General features: G+C 40.3%; 2 protein-coding genes across 3 annotated transcripts; both read right to left on the reverse strand.

The window, feature by feature from the left end:
* Positions 1 to 1,135: 1,135 nt before the first annotated feature.
* FBXO5 (F-box protein 5) lies at positions 1,136 to 10,516 on the reverse strand. Its single transcript, XM_084284957.1, has 5 exons — positions 10,448 to 10,516; positions 5,246 to 5,979; positions 4,838 to 4,928; positions 3,462 to 3,623; positions 1,136 to 2,099 (listed from the first exon to the last, which is right to left on the reverse strand). Exons 1-5 carry the CDS (start codon positions 10,469 to 10,471, stop codon positions 1,848 to 1,850), a joined length of 1,263 nt encoding a protein of 420 aa, XP_084141083.1. The 5' UTR covers positions 10,472 to 10,516; the 3' UTR covers positions 1,136 to 1,847.
* MTRF1L (mitochondrial translation release factor 1 like) lies at positions 8,962 to 23,486 on the reverse strand. Of its 2 annotated transcripts, none has more exons than XM_084284958.1 (7): positions 23,086 to 23,486; positions 20,864 to 20,943; positions 19,460 to 19,643; positions 14,300 to 14,463; positions 13,360 to 13,477; positions 11,374 to 11,510; positions 8,962 to 10,919 (listed from the first exon to the last, which is right to left on the reverse strand). In XM_084284958.1, the coding sequence occupies exons 1-7, from the start codon at positions 23,384 to 23,386 to the stop codon at positions 10,716 to 10,718; spliced, it is 1,188 nt and encodes a 395-aa protein (XP_084141084.1). In that variant the 5' UTR covers positions 23,387 to 23,486; the 3' UTR covers positions 8,962 to 10,715. The 2 variants fall into 2 exon arrangements, with proteins under 2 accessions (XP_084141084.1, XP_084141085.1); XM_084284959.1 differs by having other exon boundaries at positions 20,864 to 21,004; positions 23,086 to 23,217.
* Between the last annotated feature and the right edge of the window lie 1,931 nt (positions 23,487 to 25,417).

Here is a 25,417-nt window from a genome sequence, read left to right on the forward strand (position 1 = left end):
TGCATAAGCAAGCAGAATGCTTAAACAGATAAGTTTCTACAGGAGGGAAAAATAAAAAGCTGTCCTTCACTTTCTCTGTGTACAAGTTATTAGGCTTATTGGAAAGTAGATACAGCCTACATTAGTAAGTTCAAAACCTGAAAATCTATTAAGTTTGTAACATCCACATTCAGCTTCAAAACAGACAAACTTTAGAATCATAAAGCTTGGAAAAAACCTCCAAGATCATCTGGTCCAACCATCGCCCTAACACCAATGTCACCCACAAAACTGCATCCCTAAGCACCACGTCCAACCTTTCCTTGAACACCCCCAGGGACCGTGATGCCACCACCTCCCTGGGCAACCCGTCCCAGTGCCTGACTGCTCTTTCTGAGCAGAAATGTCTCCTAATTTCTAACCTGAACTTCCCCTGGCACAACTTGAGGACATTCCCTCTGGTCCTATCACTGGTTATCTGCGAGAACAGGCCAACTCCCAGCTCCCCACAGCTTCCTTTCAGGCAGTTGCATAGAGCAATAAGGTCTCCCCTGAACCTCCTCTTCCCCAGACTAAACCACCCCAGCTCCCTCAGCTGCTCCTCACAGGACTTGTGTTCCAGGCTCTTCACCAGCTTTGTAACCCTTCTCTGGTTCAGGGCTTTTCTTGAAAAACTTGCCTTTTTCTTTTACTGTGGAATAAGTATGAGTTTACCGGCAGCAAGCTACTTCTATAACAGCATCATAAATTCAGTCAATGCAACATCTGCTACAATGTGTTAGAACAGAAATTACCAGCAGTTACACTAACACACTTTAGGTGAGCTGCAGAAACACAGCATGAGAATGGATTTCAGAGGTTTTACACAAAAACAGGAGATTTGGTCATTATAAATATCAGAAATTTTAAGCAGCACTACTAGCAAAGATGAGAAATGAGTACATATGAATATGTATATAAATGAATATAAAGTTATCTGTTAAGACAACAAACAGAAAGCTCGGAGTTACTAACCAGATTGTTGAAAACAGCAATTTATTTTCACATTTACAAGACAAACAAAAAAATATTTAAAGTATTTACAAATATACACAAATATTAAAAATGTATATATAATTTGGAAAATATTGGCAGGTTTTTTTAGCAGTATTGCCATGATACAGTACTTTCTTTTTTTAAAGAAAAAAAAAAAGCTAGAAAGAGTAGAGTATCATCACAGTTCGAGGAAAAAATGTAGTTCCTGAATGAAGAATGAAGGAAGAAAAACAACATTTAAGTTTCAAATAAACCATCAGAGAAAATGGTATTACAAACATTCACATTTTAAAATTAAGGCAAAATCTTGAACAATAAAATCTAGAGTCCCACATAATTTTATTTTAAAAGGGATTTTTCTTAACGTTTAAAAGGGACCTCTCTTGACATTTTCACTATCAATGCTTTTAAAAGACTTTTGGAACAACAAAAGTAAACATTTAAATAAAACACAGCTTAGCTTTTTTCCTGTTGGCATCCAAGAATTGCCAAGATTACTTGCCAAAAGCTTTTTGTTTGATATTTTTGTGGTGAAGTTTTTGGAGACTGGAACATGGTAGACAAAAATTGTCAAAACAGTATTTAAAATGTTTCTAGAATCCATGCCCTGTATTTTTTTTTTTTTAACTTGGAAATCAGTAAGACATTTTAAAATGGTTATTTGTGACTATTCCTAGGAATGACTAAATGGAGCTGTAATATTAACTTTTTTTTTTTAAATATAGAATAATGTCAGAATTACATTTAGCATCTTTAGGCTTTGTTTTCTTTGCTGAAAAATTTACGTCCTAGAAATCTTTTATGGCACATCTGACAAAGTGTATCAGGATGGATCATAATCGCCGCAGATTCTGTTTGCTTTTCTTAGTCCCGGGAAGTGGCCCCATCTTAGAGTTTGATTTTACTGGCTTGCCGCTCACACAGTCACTGGAGCTGTGGTAGCAACACATGCATCTTGTGCAGAAGTCAAAGCCACAGCCTTCATAATTGCACGTTGCTCTTTGCAGGTAGGAGTCATACTTTGCAGGTGAGCCACAGCGATGGCAGACTTTAAGGCTTTCAGTGTTTTTCAAAGTCTTGGCAGCCTATTGAAAAAAAAATACACAAAAAGTCATAAGTGGGAGGTAAACACATTGCAAACACCCTCCAATATTAACCACGTGTGACAAAACAAATTGTAACTTCTCTCACTCTAGAAACTACAAATTTAGCTTAGTTATGGTTGCATCAAGTTCTGAAGGAGATTGAACAGAAGTTACCAGTTTTCAGTTACTTTGGACTGGTTTGGAGATAAGTAATTTATAATTCTTAAAGGACAGTCAGACTAAATGCAAACCAATAAGAAAAATAGCCAATCAAACTTCTGAATCCTTCAAATCTCATCCAAGGATGGTGATTTAGTCAACTTTAAAAAATAAAACAATCTGAATTCGACCGAATTAACATTTGCAAAGATAACAATTGAGTCCAGATATCTCAGCTGTGGGGTACTCACCTTGAGACACCAAATGGAAACAATTCCTACATTTACCCAAAGAATTTGTTTTTGACACAAAAATAGATCCACTGTTCAAAATAGCTCAACATTAGAGATTATGTCACTCAACTATTAAAAACAAAATGCTTTTATAATGTGTGTACTTATACCAAGTGTATACTTATACCAAGGCAAAATAAATTTAGATTGTTTTAGTGTACAGTTGCACTTTCAGATTTCTAATGCTACTAAGTGCTGTATATTAGTATTAGAGCACTTTGATCATATTTTTCAATACCATTATATCTTGTCTGTTTTATAAAAAAATAAAAGGTGAATGGAAATCTGTTAGCAGTTGTTGACCAAGTAAGTATCTTAATCAAAACTCCAAACATGGGACACACTACAAATGTGTAACTAAAAAGGTAATTGTTACTAGAATCCACGTGTCAGATCAGTGTCAGATAATTCTTTCAAAAAGAAGCACAGAATGAAGAGAATTATTAATTTGTTTCTTTTTTTTTTTTTTTAATAAGAACTAGTTTTATTATTTATTTATTTATTTTAAATAAAATGCCAATTGGTGTTGAAGCAAATTAACAGTTTTTGTGGGACTGTATAACTGGAAAACACGTGATTCATCATAAGTCCATGGGAAGTAAAAGGAAATGACTTAAAGTTTTCATGTCTGATCAAAGCCAAAATTTAAGCAAAAAAAAAAAAGTACTAAGCAATTGTGATGGTACCTAGACACCGAGAGAAAAAAAGATGCACAACTTCACAGTATGTGTTCTCCACTTTGTTTCTACCATTGTGTTAAAATAGAGTCAATAAGCAAAAGCTGGAAGCTATATTTAAGAGTTACAAGCACTTCAAATTGGAGATACTACTTTTAGAAATACACTTTACAACCTGATGGTGTGCCAGACAACATGTGAGAAATTAAAGATGAATGAAATACACCAGTTACCTCTGAAAACTCCATGAGCCTACTGTGATTCTTAGATGCTTTGGATCTGCTGCCTTTTTTACTTAGGCTGTTTGGCAGAGTTGCTCTCTGAACTGAAGCTAAAGCCGCCCGGTAGAGAACGTAGTCCCTTGTTGCAGCATGTTCTGATGTCTTAGTACCATCCTAACAAAGAGAAAACAAGAATCAAATTTGAGAATAGACTTATCTGGCAACAGTTTAGAGGATACAAAGTGACTTTTTGTCTAGCAGAAATCAAGAACTTATTTTTGTGATCTCTCCTCTGGCTAGGTTTCCAATAATAAAGTGTCATAGCAGGTAGTATGCTAACAATTTTACCTTAGCTTTCTTAGTTATTACTGTTAGAAACAAATAGAGTTGACCCCTATTTCTGACCACCATTTGCAACCATTTTATATTACTCAATGCAATTTAACTTCATAATGACACATTATTATTTAAGCAGATAACACACTGCAATGTTTTAAAGCACAAAGCAGTATGTCTAAATCTTTAGAGAGAATAGGAATGCTTGTACATTTTATTTCTAGGAAGTAAACTCCACCCTCCCCTCCACTGATTTTCTGTTTGCAATTCAGGTTAAAAAAGTGATACAATGCTAGGTGAAAATCAAACTTTATGGCATAAATTTTTATATTGGTGGCATCCAATGTTTTCATTACAACAACCTAGTATCATGAAGTACTAATGAAAACTCAGACTAATTAACTACCTCATTCTGTGACAGATGCCAAGCCTCGCTTCATTGTCTTCCCTTCTCTCAAAGAACAAAAGTACTCCTAATGTTCTGAGAGAGTCCTGCCTTGATAAGGTGAAAACACCAGTGTGGCTGGATCTTGTGTTTATTGTTTCATATGGCAAATAAGCAATAGGAGTAGCTTATAGTGCAAAAAGCTTTTTGGATGTCTGTAGCTAACATGTTGGACTTCAGAGACTGTTGACAGAAAGTATATGCAAAAAATCTGAGTCTCACAGTCAACCACTTAGTATCTTTGAGTATCTCTCCCTTCTGGATGAGTGGGGATGCTGAAGTAAACAAGCCTCTGCTGAGAGGATCTAGGGCTTGCTTAGTGGGCAGCGCTGGAACTGACACTGTCCTTTCTTCCTCTTTAAACAGGACATATGGAAGCTCTTAAGAACATCTGTATCTTGTATGATAATCTTCTCAGCTCTAATCTTCCTTGGGCTCCAAAGTCTGTTTATGGAACTACCATGAATTGACTAGCAACGCTTGAGATAAGGCATCCTAACAGGACAAACTCATACACTCAGTGACTAACTCTTCCCAACCTAAGAATCTCTTCTGTGAGGCTGGGAAGAGATATGGCTTAAAATATCCTACAAGCGCAGAAACTTACAGAAAGGTTTTTCACAGCTTTACTGTACATTTGGAAAGCCCATTTATCTTCTTGCAGAATCTTCTTCCACATTGTGCTGACTTTGGCAAAACTGTAATGACAATACAAACATGTCAGTTACCTTTTTAAGAAAGCTGGAAAGCTTGTTATTTAGCAGTGGAAATAGCTATTTATGCATTTTTTTCTTTCATACAGAAATGGGAAATGTTCACAATTACTGCCTTTACTTTCTAGGGAAAAGACATATTGCCCACAAATATTATGGATTACATCACCAGTTCTTGTTTTAGTATATTAACACATAATACTAACCCCTAAGAAAATGTCAAAAGTCACATCTAAAACATTAGGCCATCTGATTAGGTAATTTGCTTTCACCATGAAATACCTGAAGATCAAAATACTTACTTTATTAAGTCCATGTCACTGAGATGCCTTAAGATGTTTGCTAATATATGCTTCAGGTTCTTTTGAAAGAGTTCATCAAGAATGTCTATTCTATCTAACCCCATTTTCTTTCCAATTAGGTTGTGAAATTCAAACTTTCCCCTAAAACAAATTCTGTCTACAGCAGTCCAAGATTTGAGATTTCTTTTACCACTTTTTTTCAAAGTTGAGCAAATCATTTCTTCATAATGGATTACTGGCAACAAAGTCTTCTTTGAAAACTGTACTTGGTTTTGGTTCTTCAAAAGACAATGCTCTGGTGTGCCACAGAGATTTCCAGCCAAGGGTATACTATCTTCATGTTCTATTGTATCACTAAATTGATTACTTAACATAGAGGAATAACCACTGTCCTCGTTAAGTTTACTATTTTCCAGTGCCTCCACTTCACAGATCCCTTCATCGAGTCTTTGGTTTATTTGTTTGTTTTCTTTGTTATGTACAGGCCTTCCTTCATCTTCAACATCTAGATTTCTGGGGGCTGCAGGATATGATTCACTAAGGAGTATTTTCTGATGCTCTTCAGCACAGCTTTTACACAATCCTTCCTCATAATTTGAGGGGCAGGACTCTTCCAGTCTTGTTTTTCCAGCAGACTTTGATGGCACGAACCCAGTGCGAAGAGATGTACAACCAAAATCGCATTTCATTTTGAAAGAGTGGCTAATATTCGATTTCATTGCTTTGTTTGTATCCTGCAAGTGACAGTAAGGAAATTATTACAACATATTACAAACTGCAGCACAAACTGTTTTTGTTTCAAAGTGATCATGCCTTCCTTCTGAAAGTAGGGATTTTAATCTATTATCTAACTGCACCTCTAGCGGCTAAACACACAAAACCAGTGGAACTAAGGATTTGATCAGCCACACATTAAGTCTACCTGAGATCTTCTCTTAGAGTTTGACCTTGACACTGCACATAGGATGAGAAAAGTGAGTGGATGATTTACACTGCCGCCATTCCACCAGTACAGATTGGTTTCAGACACACCAATGCCTCCACTTCCTGCCCTTGATGCAATGATATGATGAGGACATTTGCAGTCCCTGCGAGGGACACTGGTGGCAGAGAGTCTAAAGGCCTCTGCCACAGTGAGTGACAGCAGAGTGCCCAGGCAAGGGGCAGAGCTAGGCTGGAGCTGCCCAAAGGGTTTGCATCCATGCCCAGAGGCAATGCTACTGGTGCAGGGCAGGTACCTGGCATTTTTAAAGGCGAGGAGGGTAGGTGGCACAGGAAAAACTTGGGTGCACTCACAGGCCCCGGTGAGTTCCGGGGTAGTGCAAGGAGCCTTAGACAATGGTCAAGGTGAAGCAGACAATGGTCAAGGTGAAGCGGGGTCCTGCTTACAAGCAGGATTAAGCGGGTGCAAGGGAAAGGCATGGGGACTGGTAGCTGATATAAGGAAATGGAGCCCTTCTTGCCCTGCTCCGCTCCCCTCCCCCCGAGCGTGGTGCTATCTATATTCGCGACCGCGGGGGATGGGCGAGGGCTGGAGGGGAGAGGGAAGCCATCGCTGCCGCCTTAGCCCTAAGGAGCGGGGATTATTGCCAATATACTGTGCAATCGGCACCGAAAAAAAAAAAAAAAAAAAAAAAGGTCTGAGCAGGTATTTTGGGAAGGGGATTTTAGCACTCCCAGTGGCGTGGAGCAAAGTAGGGGAGGACTGAGGATGTTTCATGATATTCCAGGGAAATACCCGCTTCTTCGTGCCCACGTTTGGGGGAGGATGGGGGGAAAGAGAGGACGGAACGCGCCCACGGCTTTGTACACCCGGAGCGAGGCGGGGGGCAGCGGAGCCCCCCAGAGCCCCCTCCCCGCCGCGGTGCGGCCGATTGTCCCCCCTCAGCCCGGCCCCGGGGGCTCCCAGGCCAGCCCCGACCCCCCTCCGGGCGGGCTCTGCGGCGGCCCCCTCAGGGCTGTCAGGGGTCCCGTTGGTGGCGGGTTTCCCCCCAAAATGGTGGCGGCGGGGCGGGCAGGGCTGGATGCCCCCCTCCGGCGGCACGGTCCCGCGGGCGGGAGAGAGGCAGCACGGTGCGCTGCGGCCCCTCCCCGCCCGCCCGCTGCCCGCCGGCGGGATCAGCGCTCCCCGGACCGGCGCGGGGCCGGCAGCGCCCCGCATGCGGCTCGGCTCCGGCGGCCGCCATCCAGCCCGGCGGGGGGATGCCCATCCGCGATGCCCCTGCCCGCCTCCCATCGCAGCGCGCCCGGAGCCCCGGACCCCTGAAGCCCCGCCGGAGCCCCGCACAGCCCCGGCGCAACCCCTCGGAGCCCCGCAGCAGCCCCGAGCCCCCGGCGGCGGCGGGGATGCCCCTCGCGGCGCGTCCCGGCGGGCGCTCACCTGCAGGGCTGCAGCCACCGCGTCCCGCGGGCAGTGAGTGCGCGGCCGCCCTCGCCGTGTACTTTTAAAAACTTTGAATTTGGTATCCAAAACCGCGCCGGCCAATCGGGGCCGGCGGCCCTGCCGACGCGGCCAATGGGGAAGGCCGGCAGGAGGCGGGGGCCAATCCGGGCCGCGGCGGGCGGGGCCGGCCCCGCTCCCGTTTTCCCTCCTTGGCAGGCGAGGAGCGAGCCGAGTGGCGGGGCGGTGGCGCGCGCGCGCCGAGGGCGGGGCCAAGGGCATCTCCCGCCCGGCCGCGGCTCCCGCCCGGCACCCGCCGCCACCCGGCACGGTCCGGCGCGGGCACCGCCACCGCCACCGGCCCCGCGCCCTGCCCCGCACCCTGCCCGCACTGCTCGCCCCTCACAGAGCGCCCGGCGGCGGGATGAGGACGGGGAGGCAGGAGAGCGCCTCCCGGCTCCGGTCCTGCCCGCCCTGCCCCGCAGGACCGTTCCCTCCCCGGTGGTCACAAAGAGCGAGAGGTTTCTGCGTTCCCGGGGAGCATCGGGCTCCCTGATGCTGCCCTCCTGCAGCCACGCTTATGGGCGAAGGGACGCGTCTGGGGCGTTCGCTTCAGCTCGGCAAGCACCAAGTGTGGATTCGGCCCCCCGGGAATTGCGCCTGGTGGCGGGGCTGACATCTCCCTGCCTCCCCCTGGCTGACAAGCTGCCGCTAGCACGTGGATGAAATGAAGTGAAATGCCTGCGTTTCCTCTAAAGTATGATGAACATCAGTAGCTGGCAGCAGACTGAGGTACAGGCTGTAAAGGACAGGATCCTACCACTGAAAATATCATCTCACGGCTCAGGAAGGCTGCATTTGCACCAAGACTACAAACAAGTCTCCCATTAAAATGAATACAGGGCCAAAAAGAGACTTCCAGGCTTTACGGTGTAAAGCCTGCCATGGCAGAGCAAGGAGGTGCAACACAGGGTATGGAAGTCCACCTCGTACAACACCGTCAGTTCAACATCCATTTTCAGACACCTCTGCCAGGACCACAAGATGTCTGGGTTTTCTCACACAGATCCAAGGGTGGCCACTCACAAGGCAGCTCACGGCTGTTGAGGAGGCAGACTAGAACAGGGAGGCTGTGAGCATGGTAGGATCTGGCCAGCAAGGCCACCAGCTGGAACATCACGGAAGGTTTTGAGGTGACAAAGACCCAAGCACTCCTGGGTTTTATGCAGTAGGCCAGTGGTTAGACCAGGTTAATGTCCTTTTATTTGCTTACAAAACGAGGAAGCTAGAGAGAAGAAATCTCAAACTCCTTCTATCATTTGGTATAAAATAACCTGGCTTTAAGTCAGAGAGAGTGTGACAATTGCTCTGTAGTTTCCAGTTTGCAGCACAGATCTGGTAGGAATAAAGACCTCAGTCCTGGACTCTGAGCTTCATGTGTAAAAAGGTATTGATTGGAGCAATGTTTATTTTTACTTTCTTAGGTACCAGCTGGAGTTGTACACCTTCTAGTAAATCTAGACAATGGTAAGGTCTCAAAGGAAAAACATACCTCACCTCATGCATACAGACACTCCAACATCTTAATGTAATGTATGCATCTTTAATTTGAAGATTTGGAATTTAATCGTTACCACGCAGTATTTCCTAGAAAATAAAGCTGACCAAGGTAATAAGTAATTCTCTCTACATGTATTTTTATGTGCTTGTGTTCCAACTGAAGTCTTATATGTAATAAAAGAAGATAAACCGGTAACAACCGGTTTTGTTTTTTCATTCCTCACTAAATTTTATCTAGCGTCCTCAAACAATGAGTTTCAATTAGCTCCTTGCAGCAAAGTGCTGCACTTACTTTGTTCCTACTCTGATTTCCTATAGTAATTTTAATTAGAAGTCTCAAAATAAATATCTGTATTCATGGTTCCACTCTTTCCTTGGGTTCTGATTTCTTGTCTGCTGGAATGCTTTCAAATACATTCCATGTGTATAAACACATGCATGCATATGATGCATGACGGGATAACATGGCATGGAGGCAGGTTTTGTGTTAGTATATTGATATTTGGGATTGGAAAATGTAGTCTTATTTACCCACAGATATAAGTATGTGCACATGTATCAGTAGATTAAAAAGGCAAGTGTTATTTTGCTTTCACAGAACACGTGTTTTAAGCTGCTGTTAAACTGAATAGGTCAAAACAATAAGATGCCACTCATGTTACGTAAACTTCAGAAAAATCAATAAAATAAGAGAAAAAAGAGAAAATAAGAAAAATCAATAAAATAAAACAAGAGTTGGACTTGATGATCCTTGAGGGTCCCTTCCAACTCAGATATTCTATGATTCTATGATTCTAAATAGAGAGCCAATTAAAACGAAGGAGAAATTGTACTCCAGAAATGGAGACTGAAGTCATACCAGCCTTCAAGATAACCAATTTGTAATGTTTCTTTTCAATTTTGACTAAAGAACAGAACCATTCTTTTCAAAAAGATTCCACATATCTTGTCATTTTGCTTCCAGAGCTCTTGTAGAACAAGGAACAATATTCGTAAACAGTTCTTCATGCCTGATTAATAAGGGCCAAAGGGCCATGAACACGTGAAGAGATACACTTTGAAGAATTTCCTCTCCCGTGTCACTTTTAAGTCATTAATGAGTCTTCAGATTAGTAGTATTTTCATTTATTTATCACTTTCTTCCTGTCACTCAAACAAAAAGGGATTTTTTGTTATTTCAGGTAAACTACTTGACACCATCAATGTTCAACTACTGTTTAAATAAAACCTGGAACTAGAAATAGCTTGTTTTCAATGCATACCTTTTCAGAGTGGTGTATCAACATCTTCTCAGTGGAGAAGGTTAAAAACTGCAGTTACTTCTGGACCAGTCAAATTTACTTGTGTACTTCTGCAGCGATAAAGTCTTTTACTCAGCAAGTAAGAAAATTGTTTATCAGTCATGAGGAAACAAGCTGTGGTGTCTTTCATGATCTGAAAAGTAGTTCTATTTTCTGGATGATACTCCAAAAAGTTCCTTTGGCAGACAAGCATCTACATCTGTTGAAATGGCTTGACAAAGAGCAAGGTTCATTTTTCATTTTCTGAAATAATTTCCATCAAAGATTCATAATCAGCGTGTTCCCTCAGAGTTTGTATCATTTCATCTAGCATTTCTTCCCCTAACATGAAACTCTCAACATGATGCACTGATCTGCTTATCCTGTGGTCAGTAATCCGGTCCTGTGGAAAGTTGTATGTTCTGATCTTCTCTGATCTTCCTTTAGTCCCAATCTATGAAACAAGAAGCAGCAGTTTATAAAACTGATTAAAAGCCTTCTTAGAAAAAGGATGAAATGTTGATTAAGCATTTAAAGCAAATGCTTTCTCCTCTTTTCATAAATATGTAATATATAGTACATAGACGAGTTCAGTACTCACACTTATTACACTTAAACACGTAAAAGATGGATTTTACTGTATTTTTTTCTAATACCATTCTAGTTCTTCACACTCTAATCCAGTTTGTTTCATTAGGTCTCTAGAATTTACACACCACTGAAACGTTAAGTCTGGCTAATACACAACCTTTATTGCTGAACGAAAAGGTAATTTTTTCCCCTCATGTAAGTCCTTAATGGATTCCTGTTCCTCTATAGTTCCGTTTACTATTTTTGGTTGAGCATAGAATAAAACATCCCAAAAAATATACATATGTAGAGTTCTATCTTTATAAAGTGAAACTTACTTGAATCTTTCGAACACTATTTCTCTTTTTGGTTTCTTCTTCCAGTTTAATGTTGTATAGTTTAGCACAAAGCATTTGCATAGCCTTTTCTTTGTTTCTAATTTGAGATCTTTCTTGCTGACATTCAGACGCAACCCCTGCCAAAAATATCATGAGATTTAACACTTAACTGTAACACAAGCTAGAAATGCCAAAACTCTTTTTCTTAATATTTTTATTATTTTAAAAATTAATATATATATATATATATATAAATTTTATCTTCCAACACCTATTTTGGAGTAGGAATGTGAAAGCCCAGCCTCATTAGTGTCTTATGATACATTTTGGGAGAGTGCAAACTTTGAGCCAGAAGACAAGAAATTTGATTTGTTGAACAACAAAATTTGTTGTACAACAGGTAGAAATGAAATAAGACACACAATGTGATCTGACTTATAGAAGATTCCTTTAGTACCTGTAGTTTTTGGCCTCAGTTCCAGAATATTTAGGATTTAAATAGCAGTAATATACACTAGGTAGTGAGTATACAGAATAGACCAAAGTGGGCACTGTTTTCTTAAAATAAAATTTTAAAAGTGTGGTTTTCCTCATCAAAATATATATACAATTTGACTTAAAACAAGAAGCAAACAGCCTTAAAAAAAAACACATAAAGGGAAGAAATATAGGAAGAAGATAAGAAGATAGTACAAGCTACATTTTTAACTGGATTTATTTTAAGCAACTCTAGTAAGATTATTTATATATGATATATGAAAGAGTTGTTTAACAACAACTTTTGGGGTCAAAATGAAGGCTTGTAAACAGAATTAGGAGGAGAGACACATAAGAAGGAGAAGAACTTTTGTAAGAGAAGAAAGATCAAGAAGAACAAAGATTCAAAAGATGGAACAAGACAAGTTCAGGAGATAAGGTGAAATCCAAAAAAAACCAAAAAAAAAACTATGAACCATCTCTATTGTATAATCACAAAAAAAGCAATATATCTTAAGATTTCTGTAACAAAAACTAATTGCCACCAGCAAAAACTAAGGTCTTTTTTTTTTTTTTTCTCCCCCAAACATGGAGACAATACAAAACTCTTGTAATCTGAAGCAACTTTTTGTCACCATATCTTAATCAGAATTCTACCATCTCCACTATTTACCTTCTACTTTACTGAGGTGATGCAACAAGTGTAGAATGGATTTACGTCTTCAATAAATATGAAGAAATGGGTGGCAAATATATGAATATGTGAAGATAAGCACGCTCAGGATTACCCTGAGGTTGTAAAACTTGACTAATGTTTGTGGTAGAGAAGAGGAAAAGTTAAAAAGCAATGAAAGTCAAGGCAGCTGTTGTGGATTGCTTAAAAGGAAGTAAAAAGCTTAGAAATGGCAATAAAAAAAGATATGATGGCTAAAATCAGGTAGTCGTTGAGGGCGTATCTTATCCGTCCTCTTACATTCCCTAACCTGAGCCCTGGGGGTGGACTTTCTAATTATGTCTGTAATCTATGGGAAAGGAGCCAGAAGACAAATGAAAGCTGGCATCCTAATGCAATAGATCATATTTAAGCCAACATTTTAATAAAGAAAAAGAGCCAACCTCTCTTTCATGGAATAGAAAAGAAAAGGCAAATCATCAGATTTAAACCTTTGTCTTTTTCATTAGTTAAAAGCTTAAATATAGCTTTTTTTTTCATGGAAATTGATTTGAATACTTCACGAGTGTCATGCTTAATGGCAAAATGGGTAGTTACCTACTAAAGCTTTCACTATTACAAACAGGTGGGTGCAAGACTTCTTATTTATTTTTTTTTTTTTACACAGTATTAGTGATATTTTTGCACACATAAAGCCTTTACAAAAACTCTACTGTTAGCCATGTTTGAAACTGTTGTTTCAAAATTCAAAAATCTGTTTGAAATTCAAATTTCAAACAGAAATTACAACAGTAGTTTTACAATGTAGATCTTATGGTAAGGAAAAAGTGAAGCACCTGTTGGAATATGAACTATCCGTACAGCACTATCTGTGGTATTGACATGCTGCCCTCCAGCTCCACTAGCTCTCTTTGTTTCTATTCGCAGATCTTTCGGATTAATTTTCAGCTTCATCTGTCATAGGAGAAAAAAAAAAAGTCAAATATGCATAGTTGTTTTATTTTATAAGTCACATTCAGGCAAGATCAAACTGTTTTTCTAGTTCATGAGTGGTAGCTCAGATTCACTTACTAAATGCTGGGAAATCAGAAAAGATAGTTTAAGATTTAACATTAATCTCTGCACCCTCTCCCAAACAACTTAATAAATATCTGAACTTGACTAGATTGGTTTCAGATAATACAGAACACAGTGATTTTCTGGTTCTGGAATGGGGTGGTGATCTCTATGAGGAAGGAATGAGACAACTTAGGGAGTGCAGGAAGGAATAACATTTTTTGACAGTTTGATAGGCCAACATGAAATAAAGATCCAAACAATGTTTTAATTCTTAGCCTGTTGGTTTTTAGCCAAGCAAATACAGTAAGAAAAGATTGTCACCCACACATTTTGGAAGGGAAAAGTGAGGATACTATAAAATTGTGGAAGAGGAAGTGCTAAAACAAATCTCTTTGAGCTCTCTAAACTAATTCAGTCCTTTTTAACTGTGTCAAGTTTTCCATTGAACATGCAAGGCACCATTACAGTAAATTAGTGACATAAACTGCTAGTGAGTTTTTTTGAGATTAAGATTTTGAGGAAAAAACAGAAATTCTTTATTTCCCTAGACAAAAATAAAAAAAATATGATATAAAATTTTAAGATTCAAAAACAAAAAAAAAAAACAAAAAAAAACAACAGTAATTAAGAGAGAATAGTAAGACCAACAGAAAAGATGTGGATATCAGCAACATGGCATTGCTTATGGTAACGTCTGTTATATTAAAATACCATTACCTCACTGGGTTGGGGTAATATTGCAACAGTCATTGTGCTGGTGTGAATGCGCCCTTGTTTTTCTGTCTTTGGCACACGCTGTACGCGATGCACTCCTCCTTCAAATTTCATGTACTTGTAAGCCTCAATACCTGCTATACTGGCAACTGCATGTCTTAGGCCACCTTAAATAAAAAAGAAAAACAGTTGTAAAACTAAGAAAAACTGTTTGTTCTATGCTTTTCTGTTTCAGGCTTTCTATTTAGCATCATTGTTGATTTATTATTTCTTAAATTTTATTAAGTTGTTTGTTTCTTAAAATTATGAATTCACCATTTAAATGCTTAGGCAGAATTAAACCCAAAATGTAAGGAAACTCTAAAACCAGACATACATACTCGCACAAAATGTTAAGTAAAGGACTGCCAAGTTCTTTGTAAAAAGTCCATTTTATTTTTTATATACATAAAAAGGTTGAGTCATGCACGCATGCAATCCTCCAACCATAGGAGAAGTCTAACACACACCAATATTAAGTTTATATAAAGATCAAATTTTGAAAGACACCTTCAGAAACTACATCCAACTCTTTTGACTGGTATTTGAGAACCTTACCATTTACTGGAAAAAAAAAACAAACTCAAAGTCTTTAACTTAGTGATGACTGATGTTACTCTTTCTTCCTCCCCTGTCTTTTTTTTTGCATCCTACCCACATCCCATCCTTGCTCTTTCATTTCATTTTACTCTTTTAATCTTTCAGAACGAGCAGAACTCTAGTTCCTGTCCCCCTTACCCACATGTCAAATGTTTTGCTGGATAGCAGTGTACTAAAAGCTAGCACCTACCCATCAGAATTGGAACTTGGAAGTAAGACCCAATATAATCATGGCTTCAAGACAAAGTTAGTTGCAATACTAGCTGATGGCATTCTATCTCTTTGTTTGACAGCGTGCAATCCCTTCAATTTTGCTAGTAAAACTGTTTGAAGGATTAGAGAACTGATGGCACTACAAATGAATATATTTTTTTCTTTGACACCTGCTTTGTTTTTTACTCTAAAAATCTTATATAACCTAAAATAACACCTTAAATAATTCACAGAGGTTGACTGCAGAGCTAGCATCAAAGCATACTTCCTCTGATATATATAAAAACAAGTACTAAAAAAAATATAATAAACAATTTCTGCACATGAGGAAGAAACCAAGCCACATCAGGAGTAAAAATAACTTGAATGTCCACAGTTCTATGTCACTCCTGACAAGCATTAATAATGTAATAAGCAGTTCATAGCAAAAGCTGATGTTCTCTCTTTTCTCCCTCACATGTAGTGGGATTGGTACATCTATCATGGGTATCATGTCTATTTGTCTATCTATTTATCAATCTGTCTATTTGAGCTGCATATGTGACTTATTCAGGAGAGTTTATGTTTGTGGAGATGATCACGTGACTGTGACAACGTTGGGCTTTACACAAGACTAAGTAACTGGCTTGAAAGACAGGCATTTATTTAGGTCATACTGCCTTACTGTTGATAATTAACTATTACCAACACATGGTAAACTCAGGTTTAATGTGAAACACAGTCAAATCCAATGAAAATTCAGCAAACCATTTACCCCAAAATCTTCAATATGGCAGATACCGCACAGGCCTGTCAAACACAGCTAGCTCTTACTAGCTCTGTGTTTGCCTCTTTTTTTAGTTAGAAGCGTCCCCCGCTGTTCTGAAAAGGTGAGATGCACAGGAAGGTGCATGTTTGCACTCCCTCATTTTTTTGTATGTCACCTTATACCCAGACTGAGACAAAGTCTGATACCTGTTTCCACATGCCACTAGCAAGCAGCAGCAGATAAACAATGACATGTGGGTTTATGCTTTAATGTATGCGTTAAACCTCAAAGGTACTATTTTGCAGTGTCATTCTTTGAGGGTAGGTCAATAATGTCAGTTAAGAGTGGATTCAGACAAATTCTTACTTGCAGCTTTGCTTAACATTCACCGTATTTACACATGCTCACATTCAAACTTCAGACAAATCCTGGAACTCTTTGAAAAGGAGAACTTGAAAAGGAAACTTGATGTTTTAACATAGGACCTTGCTTTTGCTCATGCAGTCTTTAAGAATTAAGCATGGATGAGATGCAACCCACTAGTATACCAGCAAATACCCTTAGCTCAGTTCTTACTCAACACAGTATGGACAAAGGGAAACTGAGGACTGGGAAAGTAGTGGCAATGCCATCTACAATGCTACTTACTACTTATTCCCAGCCTCTCAAGCTTTGAAAGATGCGTGTTCATACAAACGAGTAAGATCTGAAAATTCACTGCAAGAGGCAAACAAAGGATAGGGCTGCCTTTATTTTTCCTGTAAATTTACATCCCACCTTCCTAAATATTAATCTCATCACACAGGCAAGACAAAACACTTCAAATATATATATATGCATATATATATATAATAATGGATATATATATATATATCCATTAAAGACTAGCAGCTTCAAAAAGGAAAAATGGCTAGATATTTGTTAGATTTATATATGACTGATTTCCTGTATAAGGCATTAAAAAGAATGTCTCTGATGGTGTGGGTTCAATGTCTAAGATCTGTGCTTTCAGTTCTTGCCCCTCCCATGGCCACCGTGCAAATGGCCTCTTGACCATAAGAAAATGTATTAATAATAACATGTCTAGATAATAGACAATATTTAATTCAAGTCCCATGAAATTCAAGGTTGTATATTAACTGAATTAGCAGTAGCCACTCTAGGAGATTCTGAAACAGAAAAACTGAGTTAATGTGCTTGAACTTCAAGTAAGTGACTTAAGAACTCTAGAACAGAAGTTCCCATTTGAACATATTTACCAAAATAACACTTTTTAAAATTGAATTGTTAATGATTTTAAGAACTCGGAAATGCAAGTGAAATCCCGTAACAAATTATATCAGCATTATCTGACAGGTGAAAATATGGGTCTTCCTCTTTGGAAGTATTACAGACAACAAAATGAAGCCTGTGGCTAGACTTTCACGTTCCCAATTTATGATATTTGACTATATTCCTCCACGCAGTCCAATTTTAGTAATCTATTCACTACATTAACAGTGAATCAAGAACTACACTTCAGCAACAAAAGTTTTAAGGCACAGAAAGTCTCTCATTAGAAGAGCAAAGTTGTTCACCGACATGAGAAGTTCAATTAGGAGAGTCATGGATATTTATTTTTTGTAAATTTCTACGAGAACAGAAAAGATTCAAAGTACTTGAAAATACTACTTATGTAGTATCTTGTACTCTGTGAACAGAAGAGTTGGAAGATGCTATACATTCCTCAAAGTTTGCTAAAAGTACTTCTGCAACTAAATGTTGATTGAAAAGGCACGCGTTCTTACACTTTGCATACTCTGACATCCTGGCTTCTCCCATCTTCAAAGTTCCACAAGCAAACTGTATTCTTCATGTTTTTTCCAATGAAACCCAATTTTTAAAGAATTACTTTTCATTTTACCCATTACTTTTTATTGACACCTATTCATTAGAACTGTTAAGAACAAAAGTATAATTAAAACTATGAATTAACTGTCCATCATTATAAAAAAGAAAAGGATGCTGATGAAAGTACAAACACAGTTAAAGTTTCACAGCCATTCTGAGCTACAACTTGTAAACTGCACAAGTACCCACAGCACGATGTAGGTTACCAGAATGTGCTAGCTTTACTCACCACAGCATGTATGACAGCAAGCTTGCAGATCTGTTAACACAGAGTCAGCAGATCTGGCCTTCTGAGAACTGTGGCTAGCAATTTGTCAGTCAAAAAAACCTTACTCCCTGCCATCACTTGAGCACATCTCCATGTTTCAGACTGCTGTTTCGCAGTTAGCTTGAGCTGACTGAATCTTTTGCTGCCGGATGGAAAGGTCTTGATTTTCTAACTACCACCACTGGCAGCCACACATTTCTGCTTCCATTCTCCCCATAAGCATTTTTCCTCTTCTCCTGTGTTGGATAACCTGAAAATGAATTGGGTTTTTATGTGCTACTTGTCCATTGAATTAACTTGGTAATGAGACTTTCTGCACAGATGAAAGCGTCAGTGCAGAAAAGTTAGCAGCAGCACAGAGGCAGAAACCTGATTTCTGTAAAACAGCCTTACACACCAGCTGGATTACACTATAACGAATAAATAAATATCACTGCTTCTGTTTGTTATGTAAACCTATCAATCCCATCTCTGTAACACACTGCTACCTGAGATGACCAGCTTAACAGCTCATCATCATCAAAAGAACCAGTTTTCCATCTCCTTTCATTCAAACACATTGTTCCTTATTTTATGCTAGCTGAGAATTTGACTCAACTCAAACTAGGCAAAAGACAATTCCAGTCTGAGAAAGCACAGTCTTTGCCAGTTTAAGGGAAAGAACATCAGAAGAGGACTTTTTAAGGTAGGACTTAATGGAGTATGATTGCTTAGACAGGCACAAAGACAGTAAGTGAGAGAACAGAGAAAAATTTCTTTTCACAAGCATCATTAAGCTGCTAAACTTGACTACTTGTGAAATTTTACTCAAAGGCTTTCTTAAATAATTAGATGCCTTAGCTGTCTGCTGTCTCAACAGTTCCTCCACTTTGCAGATCCATTAGCTGTTATACAAGCACACATGCCTTATCCAAACATCCAATTTCCTTATATAAACCCTCAGTTGACATTTCAAAAAAATCAAGATGTTTTGGATTAAACACCAAGTCTAGTTTTAATTATACTGTTTGCTTCTCTGCCAAGAAATAATAAACAGACTTTCAGCCTGCCTCTAAACTGATCTATAAACACAAGAAGTATGTAACCTGTATTTGTAAAATTAATATAAAGCTAAAACACATCTACTCGACTTTCTGCATTTCCTTCCTCCAAACACTTAGTTTTATTTATGTTTTTGAAACTACTGAATGACAGTTTTTTTCCTCCATATTTTATCAGTACTTCTCAAATGTAATTTCACTCTCAAATACAGAAGCTAAGGAAAATTGTACCGTGACATCCTACTTCTGCTTCTAAAAATAAGTTACACAAATTAGTTTCCTGCACTTATGAAATTCCAATGGCCTAGGAATAAACATTTCAGCTTAAATTAAGAAGTTACACACTTTTTTTTATTGTTACTGACCTATTTCACTGGGAAAGTATTCTAATATTTCAAATTTCCACTTTTTATAGGCAGCGTATCGTTGATACATATTGAATATCTCTGACGTGAACAGCATGGCTTCCTGTCCTCCAACTCCAGCGGTTACTTCCATGACAAGATCACTGTTGTCTGTTTCTTCTGAAGGAATCAAAAGCAATACTATCTGTGAATGCAAAAACACCCATCTAAGATTTCCCTCTGGCAGTTCAGTCCAGAACTGAGATTATATAAAATGCCATGCAAGTCTGTAATTGATCTACTCTGCATTCTCCTGTATTAACTCACGGATTCTCCAAAGGGCTGGCCTCTCAGTGCTTTCTCACAACCCTTGCACTAATACAGTGAGGAAGAGGGAGGGGAGGATGCTGCACTGCAGAAAGGCTCCCTGTGTCTCTTTGTAGTAACAAAAGATTTCTTTTGAGACCCACAAAGCTTCAAAGAACTTTCTGTAAGTCAGAAGCTTTCATAAATTAGAAGCACCGCACCATTTGGACACCATAGGATACACAATGATTCTTGCAAGGAAATTAAGCATTTCCCTTCCCACCAAATTCTCTTTTAACCAAACATCCAGTTCAGAACTAAGAAGGTATGGATGCTCTGGAGTACATTCCTTCAACAGTAATTCTGCTCCATTATTTTTATGTATTTAAAGGAAAGATGGCTTTATTAACCCATAAAAAAAAATAGTAATTTTGCAGTCTGGATCAAAATTCTGGATGATTTATGAATGCTTTTCAATCGTCCTTCTTTACTAGCATCAGGTAATGCTTCTTTCTACTTCAGCCTTCTTTTACTTCCTTTAGTATATATATGTTATAAGATGACTGTTGTATTGATGTCAAAGGAATAAAAAACGTGACAATACCAGCTTCTACTTCATCTGTAAAATTAGGAGTATGTAACGGTTTGTTTACTTAAAGATGCGTATTTTATACAAAATACCATAGATACTATGTAGAAACTATATAAGGTAGCAGGCTACAGCAGTTACATAGTATTAAACTATTTTTTACAGAAAGACTAGTGTGGGGTACCATATAAGTTCATTTTTTTTTTTAAAGATAAAAGATGAACACCCACAAAGGCACACCCAGACCAGACAAAGCATAGCACCTACTTACTGAGATGTATTGATTTAAAGAATTTCAGATATAAAGTAGGCACTTACAGACCTATACACCATCTACAGATGGTATATAAGTCTATTTGCCATTTGCATTTTTCTTAGATTAACAGACACTGGTCAAGGATTATAGTTAGTGGAGGAGGGTGGGAATGGAAGTAAAAGAAGAGTTCATCACATACATCTTCTTTCAATTATGGCTATTTGGCTTATTTTAAGAATGGCAAAGAAATCGAGGCTTTTAAAGGGAATCTAACCTGGTGTTTCAGTTCAGCTATTTCTTCTTCACAGGAAATGATTTCACTTTCTGCAAGCTTCCGCAGATCTTCACTTTCATCTGGAATATTTGAGCATGGTTAATCCTCAGACTTAAATCAGTGCCACTCTCAGAAAATCTTCTGAAAAATAACCATACGAAGAACTTACTCTACTAAACAAACAAACAAAAAAACAAAACAAAACACAATAAACCTATCAGAAAATGAGATTAATCTGTAATTAATCAGAAAATGAGATGATCTGTAATGGAGATAAACAGTATGTACCAGTTTTCTGGTATTGTTCAAGTGGGAGATGCAGGAACATCTGAAGTACAGGTAGTTCCACTTCGACACAAGAAAAAAAATGTGTATGGTGGAGTTGGTCAAACACTGGAGCAGGTTGCCCAGAAAAGTTCTGGAGTCTCTACCCTTGGAGATATCCAAACCCTGGCCAGATACAACCCTGAGCAACACACAGTGCATGACCCTGCTCTGGGTTGGACTGGATGATCTCCAGAAAGGTCTTCCCATCTCTGCTGCTCTGAGATTCTAAGGAACTGCTTCCTGTATTTCCCTGCGATAGGAACATCAAGGATTTAGAAGGCATAAAAGTCCCACAATTAACACTCTTCATTAAAAGGACCATTACCCTATTACCATTTGTAAAAATCTCAAGTCAGTAGCAGTAACTTTAAGCATTCCATCTCCACCTAGTTATTCCAAAACAGCTTCAAAGCTTCTAACTTATCACTAAGAAGAAAAAAGGTATGAAAGAATCCTTGCATAATAAGAGGAACTTGAAATATTTAAAATGTCACTTGACTGATCACCACTACAGTTTAGAATTAGACTTGTTTTTCTATACCAAAGTTTCAATAAATTCTCTTTTCTCTCTCTTTTTTTTTTTTCCTGGTCAGGATCAATCTTCACATGGAAAAATAAAAATTCAGTTTAAGCTACCTCTGATCTGCACTGACTCACCTCATGTGCCCAGAAACAAACAAACAAACAAAAAAACTTCTCTGAAAATAAGAAAATGGCACTCGTATTGAAAGAGTGAGTGGAGGGACACGGGGACACATAACTGCAGCAGAAGAAAAGGAAAGACGCTAACCATTTCTTCTTTGTGCACAGTGAGCTTTTATATGAATTCAGCCAGGACTAGAGGTACGCTCTTACTGTAAATCCATACCTTTTATCACTGTAATTGCATTTAGTCACTAACACAAATTTAAAATAATTTTTTTTTTGAATTTACAGATCAAGTTTAATATCTGTTGTTTTTTTTCCCCAAATCACCTCTGCAAGAAGGAAACTGAAAAAAAAAAATAAGCACGTGTAAGTTGTTTATATAACAAGAATGCTTTACCTACAGCTGGTGTGAAGCATGTATGGTTGACTAGCTAACTGTAACACTTTAAACATGCAAACTCGATCACCTGCAACTACTTTTTTACTGACTGATCAAGGGCTAGACATTAAAGCTAACAGAAAAGAGGACAAGAATTAAAGAATTCTATGTCTAGTACTGTTAGACTAGAAATTTATTATGTGAGTATTAAGAAATAATCTATTTAATACCAGTTGCATTTTTTAATATGTAAAAGCAATATAAGCTTTAAAATCATTTAAGAGTAAAATGTAAAAATATTTTTAAGGATGAGCTAAAGAAATGCTCATAGTTACTGCCTAAAATTTTATGATCACTTCACTTTGATGAAGTTCTACATCAGGTTTTAATGACACCATCACCTTCAGCAGGTTCTGAAAGGGGATAAAAATCCTTCATTTCATTTCATTTCATGGGAATGGAAACTAACGGGTTCAGGTCAAGCGTGAGCTTGTTCAAAGGATGCATTTCCTATTTGAACAGCGGGATGGAAGAAAATAAGAAATACGATTTGTTTTCCAACAGCGTTTTAAAATTCTCGCTCCCAGGGGAGCCGCGCTGCTGCCACCTGCAGCCAGCGCGGAACCCAGCCCGCACCCCGGGGCGCGCCCCCGCGCCGGCACGTGCCCTCCCGTGTGCACGCGCAGAGATGCCAGCCAATCGCGCCGGGCTATGCAAATCGCCCCTCAGGCTATGCAAATCACCCCCCCCGCCCGCCCAGGAGGCCCAATGGCCCGCCCCCTCCCACCGCCCCCCCCCCCCCCTGCGGCGGCCTCTGGGGCGGGCCGGGGCCGGGCCGCTGGGCTCCGGTCCCCCCGCCTAGGCTCACCTTGCCCCGCCAGCTGCCGCGTGTCGCGCAGCTCCTGCTCCTTGTCGCGCAGCCGCTGGATCCGCGCCGCCAGCGCCGGCCCCGCCTCGCCGCTCGCCCGCGCCTCCAGGAGGCGGCTCAAGGCGTCGGTGGCGAACAGGCCGTCCAAGCAGGGCCGGCCGCTCAGGCTGCGCCGCGGCTGCGGCTGGCACGGCCCCGCCGCCGCGTTGCCCGCGGCGGGCGCTGCGCGGTAGCTCCGGGCGGACAGCGCCGCTGCCCGGCAGCCGTGCGCCGCGCGGAGGGCTCGCGACAGCAGCCGCATGCTGGCCCCCAGCCGCCGGACGGTGGCCCCGGCCGTCCTCCCTCGCCGGCCCCGGCCCTGCCGGAGACAGCCGAAGGCGCTCGGCCGTCTCCTTTCCGGACTTCCGGAAGCTGCCGAAGAGGCTCGGCCCCGAGCCCAAGCGTCGGCGCTCCGCTGGCGGAAACGGCCGAAGGGCTTCGGCTCCTTTCGGCTCCCTTCGGCTCGCGGGGCCGAGTCCCGGGGAGGGGAGGGCGCGCTCTGATTGGTCGGAGAGCCGCGGGGGCGGGGCCACGAGCTCCTGAGGGCGGAGGGGCTGGGGCGGGACGGGGCGGTTGTTCTGAGCAAAACAAAATTAAAAAAAATAAACAAAATATAAAAATAAAAACTCGCCGAATGTCCCGCACTGTATCGCGACTTTATAAAGGGATCCTGGGAAGAGAGCCCAAGGGGGTGCTGAGGGGGTTCGGCAAACGGGGCGGGGAGGGGGGGGTCTGGTTGGTGGGGGCCGCCTGGTGGTGAGGGGCAGCCTGGTGAGGGGCTGGGGCTGGGCTGCCTGTCCGCGGGGACCTTGGTTTGGGTAATGCCATCAATGAGAGCCTTAGCTAAACTCAGAGCGTGGTTTGAAGAATATACTTTATTATAAAAATGTGCAACTATCCATAAAAGTTTATTAGGCCTTTTATATTACAGTAACTGAAGGGATCAAAGTCAGGTCTTTGCCATTCTCTTGTTCCTGCTCATGTCTTAACAGAAGGAGGCAATCGGACTTTACAGCTAAGTTACACTGATGGAATAACAGCAACTTCAACATGTTAAATCAGCAAATTGTTATCTTCATGAGATAATACCAATGGTGCAATATCAAAAGTAAGGGCAGTGCTTGTGCGCCCAAGTGATTCCAGTAGTCAGAAATAAAAGCCTGAAGTCTTGTTCCACTGCAGGCATCCCAAAGCAATATAGACAACATGAACACTTGTGATTTGGAATATCAAACATTAAAATAAATGGTAGGATAAAAATATTTTCCTGTGATGCAAATGCACTGCTTTTGAGTAAGGTTCTGACAAATTATGCTGTAACAATATTTTATAAGTAAAATTACACTTGAAGACCTCTGTGGAGGATGTGCAGTGTTGGTAGCTAGCCTGGCATAAATAAATAGCCTGGACTGCTGCTCATGAACCTTTCTTACTGACAGCTTCCCTTATGCTCACTGCCACCAGCCTGTGACATTCCCTGTACGCCTTCTTTTCAGAGGGATGAAAATAAAAATGATTGAATTTTCACCCTTTCATACACCAAACACGTTGGTGTTCCGAGAACAATGAAAGAAATCATGAGAGTTTTAACTGCTGTAGAGATCACTGCCTGTGAAAGAAGTACACAGAGCTTGGGAAATTCAGAATAAAAAGTGATTTAATGTAAAGCTTCTGGGAATAATAATAATAATAAAAAAGTTTTGTGAGTAAATGACTGATTGTCAGCCTTTGAATCACCTTTATTGTATTTCTGTGTTAAATTGGAAGGATGGATTTCCAGAGAGTGATAGTTTATGGATAAAGGCAGGGGCAAAATCTGGCTTTTGGCATGACGTTAAGGTAATTGTTTCCCAAAAGTGCAGACAATGTTCATGTCAGTTCTTTTTTCAGCTGATGTTGGCACCATGATCGCATTGTCCTTTCATCCCGCAAAGGTCACATCTTCTGGCAGAAGTATTGAGGACCAAGGTGAATGGGGCTGAAGTTCTGTCACTGCAGTGTGTGCTCATGACAGAGGTGGACAGGGCTGAGAGTTTGTCACTGCAGCCACATCCTAGGCTGCTGTCAAGTGCTGCTTTTGGGTATCTCCAGAAATAGCAACTCAATGGGTTGAGAAAAATCCCATTTTGAAGTTGGTAGTTAGACTTGGTTCCAATCAGCTTGGGGCAGACACTGCAGCTGTGTATGTGCAGCCACAGCTCTTTGCTTTGTTGAATTTGATGAGGATTCAGGCTGCTGCAGACTGTGTTAAGGCTGTCAGGAGCAGGCTCACCTGCATTGTATACCTGTGACC

This window comes from Netta rufina, assembly GCF_964035555.1.
Source record: "Netta rufina genome assembly, chromosome: 3".
Classification (NCBI taxonomy): Eukaryota; Metazoa; Chordata; class Aves; order Anseriformes; family Anatidae; genus Netta; species Netta rufina.